The sequence below is a fragment of the Terrapene carolina genome, unplaced genomic scaffold, assembly GCF_002925995.2.
Source record: "Terrapene carolina triunguis isolate 2854851 unplaced genomic scaffold, T_m_triunguis-2.0 Scaffold210, whole genome shotgun sequence".
In the NCBI taxonomy this organism is placed as follows: Eukaryota; Metazoa; Chordata; order Testudines; family Emydidae; genus Terrapene; species Terrapene triunguis.
This window is the reverse complement of record NW_020664561.1, coordinates 26,466,094-26,479,967: the sequence shown is the minus strand read 5'-3', so window position 1 is coordinate 26,479,967 and position 13,874 is coordinate 26,466,094. Positions and strand designations below refer to the sequence as shown.

The 13,874-nt window shown below is 38.9% G+C and overlaps 1 protein-coding gene across 1 annotated transcript in view; it reads left to right on the top strand.

The window, feature by feature from the left end:
- The window catches only part of LOC113407249 (kinesin-like protein KIF14), an 86,245-nt gene that overhangs the window by 57,949 nt on the left and 14,422 nt on the right, over positions 1-13,874 (top strand). The window contains exons 22-26 of the mRNA XM_026655536.1: positions 6,078-6,172; positions 7,062-7,286; positions 7,424-7,605; positions 8,256-8,414; positions 9,454-9,576. Of these exons, the coding sequence (XP_026511321.1) occupies positions 6,078-6,172; positions 7,062-7,286; positions 7,424-7,605; positions 8,256-8,414; positions 9,454-9,576 (784 nt within the window). The remainder of the gene's footprint in view (positions 1-6,077; positions 6,173-7,061; positions 7,287-7,423; positions 7,606-8,255; positions 8,415-9,453; positions 9,577-13,874) is intronic.

The window sequence follows — 13,874 nt, the reverse complement described above, 5'->3', positions numbered from 1 at the left end:
GTTTTTCTAATGCTTTTTTTCCTTATGTTTTCCCTTGGAGATATCAAGAATGTTGACTCTTGCACTACTTTTGCTGGAGGTCTATTTTAAGGCTTGTCTGCACTAAAGTTTTTACCTAATTGGTTGACAATTGACTTAAGATAGTTTGGGGAGTGTCCAGACTTACCTTTACAAAGTAGCAATCAATTTAATTCCTGAGATTGAATGTTTGTCTAGAGGTGTGGTGGGGTGTGTGTGTTTTTTTTGTTTTGTTTTGTTTTGTTTTTTTTAAGAGGAACCAGTCACATGGACTTGACCATGTCTATACTAGGAGTGGTTTGCCATTATATCTATTAAATGTGCAAAAAAACCTCCACCCCCAAACTTTAATGCAGAGTTAAGGTTGCCTGGTGATAACGCCCTACCAGAATATTGAGTTCAGCAAAGCTCAAACTTGTGAAAACCAGGAAATACCGTGTTACAGTAAATGCCTGTGCAGTCTTAAATCTGCCCCAATAAGCCCATAACAGATATTCTCACTTGCCTTTGCTATGTATTGCACAGGAGCTCCCTATACTTTCATACTTAGCTTATTCCACAGAAAGAACTCCACATAGACTAAATTTTACACCCGTTCAACCCCTTTCACAACCCCTTCACCTTAGGCACGCTATACCACCAAACATTATCCTTTCACTTACCCTTCCTTAAAATCACAGACCACGCTCATTTCCCACCTAACTGCTGACAATCCCCATGGCAAGAAGATCCCAGGCCCTGCTAGTGACACAGCCTACACAGCGTGGTGATGAAATGAGGCATACTGGGTCTGTCAAGGGACACAGGCACCCCTTTTTTTTTCCCTTTCTTGCACCTCTTTCCTGTGATTACACACACGGGTCAGGGAGAGGGGCTCACACCACCCCCAGAGGGCCGCAGTCTCCCAGGACACCTCGTATCACAATCACAGCTCTTCCAAGCTATTACAGCTTCCTCCGCCATTCAGTACAGTTATACCTAATACAGTGAATAAAGCTGGAGTACATGCAGATAATTCCCAGTGGCTATTGCCAGCTCTGAGGGGCAGAGTTAAGGTTGTGGGGGCATGAATTGATACCTGAACTTTAAAAAAAAAAAAAAAAAAAAAATAATCCCCCCCCCACCACAACCTCAGGCCACATTCATGCATCATGGAAAAAATAAAAAAGGGTACCTTTAAAGGCAGACTTAGTGTATATAGGTACAATATATTTTTTATGACTTTTTGAGTGGGCATTGTAAAGCTATAATATCTTCAACATTGTGGACTATCAAGTAAGCAGTAAATCTAACTAAAGAGAATAGTTATCTTTCATGCACAGCAGTTACTTTATAATCCTAAATTAGGGCTGTCGATTAATCGCAGTTAACTCACGCAATTCACTCAAAAAATAAATCACTATTAAAAAAATTAATCACACTGTTAAGCAATAGAATACCAATTGAAATTTATTCAATATTTTTGGATGTTTTTCTTCATTTTAAATGTATCTATTTCAATTACAACACAGAATACAAAGTGTACAGTGATCACTTTATTATTTTTATTAAATATTTGCACTGTAAAAATGATAAACGAAACAGTATTTTTTCAGTGTACCTCATACAGGTACTGTAGTGCAATCTCTTTATCATGAAAGTGGAACTTACAGATGTAGGGTTTTTTTGTTACATAACTGCACTCAAACATAACAATGTAAAACTTTAGAGCCTATAAGTCCATTCAGTCCTACTTCTTGTTCAGCCAATCACTAAGAGAAACAAGTTTGTTTACATTTGCGGGAGATAATGCTGCCCACTTCTTAATTACAATGTCACCTGAAACTGAGAACAGGCATTCGGAGCTACTCTTGTAGCTGGCGTCGCAAGATATTTATGTGCCACATGCGCTAAAGATTCATATGCCTCTTCATGCTTCGGCCATCGTTCCAGAGAACATGCTTCCATGCTGATGATGCTCATTTAAAAAAAAATGCATTAATTAAATTAGTGACTGAACTCCTTGGGGAAGAATTGTATGTCTCCTGCTCTGTTTTACCAGCATTCTGCCATATATTTCTTGCTATAGCAGTCTTGAATGATGACCCAGCACATGTTGTTTGTTTTAAGACCACTTTCACTGCAAGATAGTTACAGCAGTTGGCCCAAGATTTAAGAATCTGAAGTGTCTTCCAAAGTTTGAGGGATGAGGCATGGAGCATGCTTTCAGAAGTCTTAGAAGAGCAACACTTTGATGCGAAAACTACAGAATCCAAACCACCATAAAAGAAAAGCAACCTTCTGCTGGTGGCATCTGACTCAGATGATGAAAATGAACATGCATCGGTCCACACTGCTTTGGATTGTTATTGAGCAGAACCCGTCATCAGCATGGACGCTTGTCCTCTGGAATGGTGGTTAAAGCATCAATGGACATATGAATCTTTAGCGCATCTGGCATGTAAATATCTTGCGATGCCGGCTACGAGAGTGCCATGCAAATGCCTGTTCTCACTTTCAGGTGACATTGTAATTAAGAAGTGGGCAGCATTATCTCCTGTAAATGTAAACAAACTTGTTTTTCTTAGTGTTTTGCTGAACAAGAAGTAGGACTGAGTGAACTTGTAGGCTCTAAAGTTTTACATTGTTTTATTTTTTGAATGCAGGTTTTTATTGTACTTACTTCTACATTTGTGAGTTCTCTTTTCATGATAAAGCGATTGCACTACAGTACTTGTAGTAGGTGAATTGAAAAATATTATTTTGTTTTTTACAGTGCAAATATTTGTAATCAAAAATAAATATGAGCACTTTAGACTTTGCATTCTGTGTTGTAATTGAAATCAATATATTTGAAAATATAGAAAACATCAAAAAATATTTAAATTATATTATATTATTGTTTAATAACACAATTAATCATGATTCATTTTTTTTAATTGATAGCCCTATCCTAAATCTTGAAGCTGTGTGGGGGGTTTTTTTGGGGAAAGGTGAAAAATACCAAAAATATGTTATGTTCTAAAACAATTTTTTAGCTATCAGCAGTACAAAATAGCGTCTGGTTCGGAAGGTTTTATTTACACTTCTATAATTTAAAAGCATCATATTTAAAAAAGTAAATTGCAGCAGAGCCAAGACCTTGTACATGAAGTTTTAGCCTTGTAACAGTGTTTACGACTGAATTGCAAACTCCTGCAAATAGTAGCTTATAATGGAAATGCTGACAGATTCTTAATTATGGCTTTGCTACTGGGCACAGATATGATACTGTTATTCTGCAGTAAAGCAGTTTAGTTCAGCTGATTGTAAATCTTTATATGCGTTGTTGACAGCCCAAAGTAAATTCTACCCTGGGGTTAAATAAAAGTTCTTTAAAAGGAATCTGACAGGCAGTTTCTTTATTTCTAGTCTAAATATTGGTTTAACAATAGAATAAAGTTGGAACGGCAACAGCTTTCCTGGTCTGTTGCTTGCTGGGCAGTAATCGAATGCTATTCCTGTGCACTGTCAGAGTCTCAGTTGTGTATTTAATCTGCCTATTTTAAAAAATATCCTGTATAAAAGTGAATTGAAAGAAAAAGATTTTGAACTGTCAATGCCTGAGTTCAAGGTTCTGTGTTTTTTCTGTAACGCTTGGTGACATCACTAATGGTGAAGGAAATTGAATTCAATATGCTATGTAGGAGTTTGTGATGTTGCTGATTATAGCAGGGGGAAAAGAAAATACTGAACCTCATGGCATGGAGAGCGAGTAAGAATTCATTTGAAAATGTGTGGATTTGGGTAATTAGCAGTTTCTGTTTTTGAAAAAGCATTCTGTGTCCTTTGATGCCACCCCTGACATGTGGTGTTAAGTTTGTTAAACCAGCAAATAGACACAGAGAAAAGCAAAGCTATTGTCACTTATTCCCTTAAAAAGAAAGGTGGGTGGCTCACTGTATGAAGTTATTTTCTCCTGACAGGGTCGAAAAATCAGCCTTTTCTCTAAAGGGGCAGGTCCAGGTTTCATGTTGCTAAGCCCTATGAACCAGGGAGGAAGCAGTCCTTTGTTTTCTCCAAGCTTTAGAAAGGAAGGATAGTCCAAGGATTAGGACACTAGCCTAGTACTGGGGAGACCTGGGTTGAAGTCCCTGCTCTGCCACAGACCTCTTGTGTGACCTTGGGCAGGTCACAGTCTCTGTGCCTCAGTTCCCCATCTGTAAAATATGGATAATAGCACTACCCTACCTCACAGAAGTGTTGAGAGGATAAATACATTAAAGACTGTTAGATGCTCAGATAGTAAAGTAATGGGGGCCTTATAAGTTATTAAAATTGAGCCTCATTTAGTCTAGTTTCTGTTCAAAAAAGAGAGATCAGTCCAGCTCAGTCAGCAGCTTCTACAGAGGAAGAGCTCAGAGTCTGACGACTATTCGTCCAGGTATGGCTACTGGGCTTCGTTCTGTTGCAAATCCCCTTAACTTGAGATTTTCAGGTACTGTCTATATCTCAAGTTGACTTAATTGAATTTGCCCCAATCTAAGGTCAGCTAAACTGACCGCCTCCAAGGTATGCAGGTGTTTCCTCATAAACTCTGATAACACTATGGTGTTAGTATATTTGATCTGTCTGGATAGCACCAGGAACCTCACATAGCTAAGGGGGGGCATACTGCTGTTTATATGAATGTAAGGACACCTGCTATCAATAAGTCTGACGCATCTGGAGCCACCTACATTGCTAAGCAGAATGTTTATGATGGGGGGAGTTGTTACTTAGCAGGGACTCTGACCAAATGAGCATGGTGCTTAGAGTTGCCCTCCCTTAGGGAGCCATGTGGTAGAGGGATAAGTAGAAGAACATGGCATTCCATTTGTGTCCATGCCCCTATGGTCCTAAATCTTTTCAGGGTATGCCCACTGTAGGTAAAAAGGTTGGAGGTTTTTTACTGCGTGTTAGCTAGGAGGTAGTCTAAGGTTTATCTTGCCCAGCAAATGGATGTGAAAATTGGCACTAGGATTTTGCCACATGGTAGATACCATGTGTTAGCTAATATATGGTTTTTAAGGAAAAAAATTTTTTTTTTTTTTTAGAGAAGACAAGATCTCCGTGGTTAGTCTAGCCTCTTCCCTGGATGCCTGCTGAAGTACTATGTTCAGAACACAAGGTCTGTGCTGTGCAGGCACATAAAGAGAAGTTCTATTCCCATTTTCTGTGGCCGAGTCAAGATAGCCACCCTCTCCTAGAATTCTAGGATTGAGGGTGAGACTTGTAGATAGGGTGGTGTGTAGGCTAATGCAGGGGTTCTCAACCTTTTTCTTTCTGAGGCCCCCCCAATATGTGATTTTAAAAACTCCATGGCCCACCTGTGCCACAACTTATTTTCTGCATATAAAAGCCAGGGCTAGCATTAAGGAGTAGCAAGCAGGGCAATTATCCGGGGGTCCACACGACAGGGAGCCTTGTGAAGCTAAGTTGCTCAGGCTTCTGCTTCAGCCCCGTGTGGTGGGGCCCATGGCCCTGGGATTCAGCCCTGCACGGCAGGGCTTAGGCTTTCTGCCCTGGGCCCCAGTGAGTCCAACACTGGTCCTGCTTGACAGACACCCTGAAACCTGGTGGAGAACCACTGGGCTAATGCATTGTTCATTCATATTGGAAGGAACTGAACTTGGAGGAAGCAGACTCTTGAGGAGGGTAAATTCTGTTATTTTAATTGATCATCATTCCTGCTTATATAATCAAATTGAAGAGGGTCCAGTGTAATAAGAGTGAGTCACACAGGAGTTCTAGTTGGAGAGTAGGGGCAGATAGTCAGCTCAGGTAAATTGTCATAATTCCATTGACTCAAATGGAAGTATGACACTTTACATTAACTGAGGATCAACCCTGATCTTTATTTCCTGGCTCATATGTAAGGGGACAGTGATGACTGGTACACCTATAGTCTGTGCTGTTTTGATCCGGTCACTGAAAGATAAGTGGGATTCTCACTAATCTTTCTGAGGGCAAATGTCTGCAATTTTCCACTGACCTTCTGGAATAAATCTAAATAAAGACCTGTCTCTCTTGTGTTTCCCCTCCATGCCCTCATATTCTAGGAGCAGAAGTTTCATGAGGAACAGGAGAATTTCTGGATGTTTGTCTGATATAAAATTGCAGCCAATCCAGACTCTACACACATCGCACTTATCAGGTGCTTTTTTTTTTGTATTGCAGATTACCTTTTATTTCATACTGAGAAGCTGGAAACATATAGCTTATTATTATTAATAGTAATTTATGCCTGTGTAATAATTTGAGAATTTTTTGTAAAGAAAATGAGAAGCCTGACATTTTACAAGTAAAATATTCATATTTGTAGTGGGTGTTCCCGTGCCTGCCTGTAGACCTTACAACATTTCTTTGCCTAAATCTTTGTGTCATCCTTCTTGAGGGTAAAACCCTCATAAGCAAGGCTCCTGCCTATCATGCTGAGAGTTTTGGCTGGAAACTCGCTACACTTAGCCATTGAAGGTTAACTAGGATGATGCTGTCACCTAGCGCCTAGTGTTGGCTGTACCAGAGACTATTAATTCCAGTACAGTCACTGAGTGATTCTTTGCTTGAGATGTTGCTAGTTACTCAACTTCTCTGACATTGTCTCTGGTTGTGGTTACAAATTTCAGAAATTAAAATTGTAAAACATATGTTTTTCAGATATAAGTTACCTGAGTCTCCCAAATATTTATACTTGTATGTATTCACTCATTTTAGATCAGTTGTGCTTTTATTTTATCATAACTACTGATAAGTGCAATTGGAAAGAATAGTTTTGTGATAGCGTATATTACTATCTATTTCACTTTAAAATACGCTTATTTTCTTTCCATGCTTTTTTCGTTTAACTAATAGAAACTTTTATGGGATTAAATTTTCTCAACAGAAGTATGTCTAAATTATTTTTCATAATTATTTTCATCCTTCAGGTTAGATAGTAGAGAGAAGGAACCAACATGAAACTATCATAAGAGGATACATTTGTCTAACAGACCCGCTACTTTTGTAAGGAACTTTTAATTCATGTTGCTCTTCTATTAATACAGGTTCAGTCAATAAATCCAGCAGCATATGTTCAAGTTCTTCTGAATCATTTCTACCTGGAATTTGCAAAGAATTAATTGGTTCAGCTTTGGATTTACTAGGACAGAATCATGAAGAAGAAATGAGTATAGCAGATAGTCTCCTAACTAATTTGCTTACTATTTATACTGGAGTAACTGGCATTTCAAATGCCTATGAACAACAAGATGAAGAAAGTCAAGATAATTGTAAGCTTAATTCTTACTAACATAAACAAAATGTTCTACACTGATATTCTGTCATGTCTTACACATAAGTATAAATGTTCTTGCTTTCATTTGCAGACCTGAGATTCTGATTAATCTTCCTTTTTTTTTTTTTTTAGTTTTCTTTCTTGATCGTGCTACTCAGTCCTGCAGCATCAGAATTACCTCTGCTTTTGAACAACTTATGGTTCTAACTGAGCATTGGCTTAATAGTTTCCAAAAGTGCACTGATTCCCTAAAAATTGATGAATTGAGACAGGGTGTAAAAAACTTGGGAGGTTGTTTACAATTACTGTTGCAGGTAAATTATATCCACTATATTTTCATATAAATAATTGAAAGAAAAATAATTAAAACTATATCTAGAGCTGTGTAATGTATATACTCTTATTATATTATTGGCCATAGACTTTGTAACAACAATCTGGCACACAATGCATATAATCACAAGCTGACTTGGTAAAAGATATGATAAAGATGCCTACAGCCAGTTTTAAATTAATCGTCTTCTCCATGAATGCTTTGCTGGATGAATAAGTATACAGCACTTTCCACAAGTATGCTCGGTTATTATTCTTTTCTTTTAAATGATTGTCTCTTTAGATATTTTTTAATTTGATAGACTTGTCATTGTCTGTTCAGTGCCATTCTATATAAAGTTATTGATTATGGGTTTTTTAAACCCATTTATTATTTTTTCTATTCTATTCTAACATGTATTTGCAGTCATGATTTTTAATCCTGCTGTGTAATTGTAATAATTTTTCTGTATGTGGTCGCGAGGTTCATTCCATTTTTATTTGAGACAATGACTGAGCCACTTAGTAGTAATATAAGGATATGATATTGGTAATGCTTCAGGATAGTTTAAACACTGTTTTCAATTGCACATATAAAACATTTACACTTTTATTGCAGAAGTTTTCTAACTAAATTATTTTCATTTCTCAGGGTTGTTGTTCAGATATATCCTCAATGGTAACGGAAGCACACAACAAAATAATCCAAATAGTGAAACAGGCAGGAAAACATGTAGGACACTTGACAGCACTTATAGGATCTGACCTACACCTTTCTGAAGAGATCAAAGAAGATGCAACTATCTCACAGGTAAAAAACAAAATTTTGTTGGATACAACACCTTTCAAGATTAATATCAGAACTTTTTATGGACTGTGACTACTCCACTGGATCAAAATAAAGGTATCTTCTGAATACTATAGAAAGTATATTCTTCACAGTAGTAGTGTGAAGGCAAGATTTAAAATAATTTAAATGTCTACACTCAGATTTTCATAGTTGTACATTTAATACACTAACATAGTGTATCTTTGTCACACAAATGTAATATCTATAGCATAAAATTTGGTCTTACATAGCACCTTTGGAATGCAACAGAGCATTTTTTAAAGTTAATGACTTAAACCTGTTTATAACCCTAAGTCATTTAAGTGTACTGATATAGTTAAAATGGAACAACCTCCCTAGTGTGGCTGAAATTATACTGATATAAGGCATCTTTATATTTGTATAACTTATTGCCATATGGGACGAGGAATAAACTATCCCAGTATAAGGCACCTTTATACTGATACAACCCTAGTATGGATAATTATAACTATTGTGGTAAAAATCTTACCTCTAACTAAAATAGATGTACTAATACAAAATGTGTGCATAGACCAGGCCTCAATGCAGTGATATAGCAGCTTTTATGTGTTCACACTGAGTCCTGGATATTAAAAATTGTTTTACCATGGGAAGGATAAAACAGGTCAATAGAGCTAAGTTTAAAAAAAAAAAAAAAAAAAAAAATCAGGTTGAATCCTGTGCTTGACAGCCTGTATGCAGAGTTTGAAATTAAAATAATTTGTTTTGTGTATGTTTTTTGCCACTAATATTCTCATTGTAAAAGTCTGTTCAAAAAAGAATTCTCAGAAATCTGAATAAGAGCTGAAGATGCAGATTTCTCAAAGGGAAAGCATTATCAGAACCCTATTGACAACATTAGGTCTAAGTTGGGCATAAGGGTTGGTCTGTCTGTGTTGGTCAATTTGCCTAATATAACAAAATGTTACAAATTCATTGATGCAAATGTCCGTTTTTTAAACCATTACTTGAATATTAAATATTTTGAATATTTTTTTAGGAAGATTTTATACTTGCCATTTATGATGGAGTAGGTTCAGGACTGAAGAGTCTCTTGGATTCTGTACAGAAAAAAACAAGAGAGATGCAAAAAGAACTTTTGAAACAGTATCCACAAAATGAGGTGAGAGAGAAAGTTTGTGGCTTGAAGGTCAGAGTTTTTAGTGACAGCATAAAAGTATTAGCAGATATAACACATATGGGTTGGAAACTTATACCTTGATTTGTGAAATCCTGGAGTTCATACAATAATAGTATAGACTGTATACGCATCTGTATTTATTATAGATAAAAACTCTGCAAGGTGTATCTTTGTTACTATAATTGGACCCTTGAAAGATACAATATCAACTTAAAATCTTGTCTGAAAATGTTTTGCCTACTACTATTATGAACAAAACTTAAAATTACTGTTAACTTGACACAACGGAGGGGAAAAAATATTGACGTAATCCTTCAATCAGTTCTCCACAGTTGGTCCCTTTTGCTCAGATGGGTTCCACTGAAGTATTCGGTGTATTTTCAGTGTTTACTTTGCGCATTTGACAGTGCTATTTGTCTGGAGTCTTACTGTATCCCCTGAGTATCCACTCAGCTTCCCTTGTTGTTTGTGGGGGTCTTTCACACACCAAGAAGGGGGACAGAAATTTAGTGGAAGGAGAAGGGAAAATATCACAAGACTTCAAAAATTGGCAGGGATACTCAAGGGCTGGTATGATACGTGAAACTATTTTTAACTTGTTTTTTGAAATTGACTACATTTCATAGTACTAATAGCAAGCACATATCTGCTATTACCGCACTTGCTGTTAGTGTTACAAAATCCTGTCTCTAGGCATCTTTAGAAGGTTAAGATGACAGTATTTCCTACATTCTGCTGTTATTTTAGCTCCTTTCAGCCTGTTATTTAAGCTTGTACCTAAAACTGAGTAAGTTTAGTATAGTCCCAGACTACTCACATGTTTAAAGTTAGGCATGCACTTAAGCACTATGCTGAATTGGGGCCTCTAAAAGGATAGTGACTTATTCCAAGCAAGCATCTAACAGCATGAATGCCAGAAATGTTGTTCATTTTCATGGTAGCAACTGGAATCAGGAATAACCTTCAAAAGTTTTCTGGGTTGCTAAGCAGCATTGGTATTTCCATTTTAGCAGCTGCTTTATTATGTTATAGGAATAAATACAGCAAATATATTTATGACATTTTAATGAGTTGACCCTGCCACCTCCCTAGACACACTGTAATGTGAAAAGAAGTGACACCAGTGTTCTGTTTAACTTTACATAAGACCTCTGAATTTAATTATTCTTTATAATATAAGAGGGAATATTCATATTCACTTAGAGCAATAAAGGTAGTATTTTTTTTTTCTGGTGGCAACTGATATTTTAATTATACATTAGGCATTAAAAGTTTTGCATGAAAGCATATGTAACAGTATTCACACAATTTTTTTCAGAGCAATGTTAAAAAGTTGGGGTTTGTATCTTTTTTAAAAAATGCAGGCTTTTTGGTTAAGATTTGTAGCAGAAAATCATAGCCTGACAATTTTAATTTAAGATAGACACAGTTGTCTGGGAAATGGTAGAAACAGTATTTTGTCACTTCAGTTAAAATAGTTCAAGCCCTTCTTGCATGCAGAGATTTTTTTTTTTTTTTAAAGCAAATTGAAGAGAGCCCACCTAACAAGTTTCTTTAAAATAAGGTGCACGGTCTTGGTATTCCCCTATTATATATATTTGTTAGGTAAGTCTAATAAGGAGATACATGGTAGGGAGAGTTGCATAAAAAGGAAGATAGAAACAAAGACTATACTCTGCAGCTAAATTTTTTCCATGAAATATGTACTCAGAAAAGAGTTTGAAAATTCAGGAATGCAAGTTACAGTAGTCCTGGGAAAGATGCCTCTTACACAGTGGGTAATTCATGTTGACAGTGAGTCTGGCAGCCTTACAAGTAATGTTTTAAAAGGATGAAAAGTTCTTTAAAAAAGTATTAGGCTGCACATAGTGTACATATTTCTTTTCAGCTTCGGGTACACATGCATTCTTGTTCCACCTCTTTCCTTCTGTGAATAAAAACTTGTATCTTGGACAGATAGTGTGCAAGGCAAATCCTACTCTTCACTTGTTTGAAGCTCTCTTGTCTTCTATTTACTTTGTATGGGTCTTTCCAGAGTACGACAGAGCTTGAATAATCTACTTGCTAGTGGAAAGTAAGAGAACTTCCTTGGCAAGTGGGGGGCATCTAGAGCATACAATTCTGCAAAACTTAAGTTTCCATTTTAAACAAAATGAACTATTCCTTATGCTTGTGCAGTAAACCTTCCAAATGTGACCCAGAGCAGTGCTCAATGGCTTCTTGAGCCACAAGAGAGAGCTCTTGGCTCTTATTAGTTCCACTGCTGCTGTTCTTAACTCTCCGGACAGCAGTGAAACTGGACCCGTGTCTTTTCAGTTTCATCGTTGTTGCTTGAGAAATGTGAGAGGAATGGTAAAAGTAGCCATTGGAGCTATTCCCAGTGGAGAAGTCAAAAATGAAGACTAAGGTTGAGAAGTCAAGAAACCCACCCTCGTTCACCTAGGACCAACTCCCAACATCTCATCCACAACATTCTCTCCCCTTATTCTTTCCTCTTTCCTCTTTTTTCACTACTTTTCTGTAACCAATCCCTTTGTCTTCATGTGCCCTACATTCTTTACCCTGCCCTTCTCCTCCTCAAAATTTCACTCATTCATAATCCTCTTCCTAGCTTTACATCCTCTTTCTGAGTGCAGGTGGCACACTCAAGGCACAAGAGGGAATGAAGTGGGGGCCAAGCCTCTGTTATGCCATAGGACAGGGGTGGGCAAACTACAGCCCGGGGGCCACATCCAGCCCTTCAGATGTTTTAATCCGGCCCTCAAGCTTCCGCCAGGGAGCAGGGTCCGGGGCCCAGGGCTTGCCCCACTCCAGCCGGGGTGCAGGGTTAGGGGCTTGCCCCCCCCCCCGCCTCCTAGATATAGGGGCAGCCAGGGGGTTCTGCACGCTGCCCCTGCCCCAAGCGCTGCCCCCGCAGCTCCCATTGGCTAGGAAATGTGGCCAATGGGCACTGCAGGGGTGGCGCCTGAGGACCAGGCAGCGTGCAGAGGCGCCTGGCTGTGCCTCCACCTAGGAGCCGGAGGGGGACATGCCGCTGCTTCCAGGAGCTGCTTGAGGTAAGCGCCACCTGGAACCTGGACCCCTGACCCCCTCCTATGCCCCTGCCCCAGCCCTGATACCTCCTCCTGCCCTCCGAACCCCTTGGTCCCAGCCCGGAGCACCCTCCTGCACCCCCAACCCCTCATTCCCAGCCCCACCCCAGAGCTTGCACCCCCAGCCGGGGCCCTCCCCCCCACATTCTAACCCTCTGCCCCAGCCTGGAGCTCCCTCCTGCACCTTGAACTCCCCATTTCTGGCCCCATCCTAGAATCTGCACCCCCAGCGGGAGCCCTCACCCCCTCCCACAGCCCGACCACCAATTTCATGAGCATTCGTGGCCCATCATACAATTTCTATACCCAGATGTGGCCCTTGGGCCGAAAAGTTTACCCACCCCTGCCATAAGGAGTCAGTGGCCATGGGTCCAGGGCTGCAATGAGTGCTATACAGCAGACCACACCTGGAACTAGGGATGCATTTTGAAAACTTCTTTGGTAGCCTTTGTTGAGGGAGCACGGCTATATCGATAAGAAATTGGAGAGTGAAATTGTTTAGCCCATGGCATAACTGGCGCTTGAAAACAAACCGTTTGCACAAAATATTCAAATACTTACAATAATTGAATCTATTTTTACACTAACTGGTGTAATCGTGCCTGTGTTTTCCCTCACAACAAGCCACGCTCCCAGAGAGAAGGATTCACTCTGCCTGCCTCTCCCGCTCCACAACCCAGTGTTACACTGGACCTCCCACAACTGGCCCTGTTCCCAGGGAACTCAAATCTCCCTATTCACAGCAAATTAAATTTGAATTTTTAGTTTTTTGCCCAGGGTGGGGATTGAACAGCCAACCTGCTAAATGCTATTGTCTTTGCTTGTAGCAGAGACCTATGGAACCATAAGGGTCTTAGTTTCACTGGAGGGCAGTGCATATAACATGAAGCATCAGAGAGAAGCCAAATGGCACTGCCAAAATCCTACCACTGAGAGTTACGATGATGGTGATACAATTAAAGTGGTCACTTCCTTTAGAAAAAGTTTAAGAATAGTGTCTGCTCACTTGCTCCTAGAATACAGTCTACTGTAGACTTATTCAAATTTTTGCATATGCAATATGAACACTATAAAGTGTTAACTTTTTTATGGAATGGTTGAGAATTATGAAAGAAAATTCACTCTCCGACCATTGCTTGTGTTGTAATTCTTTTCTGAACACTTTCCTCCATAATCACGTGCTCATTG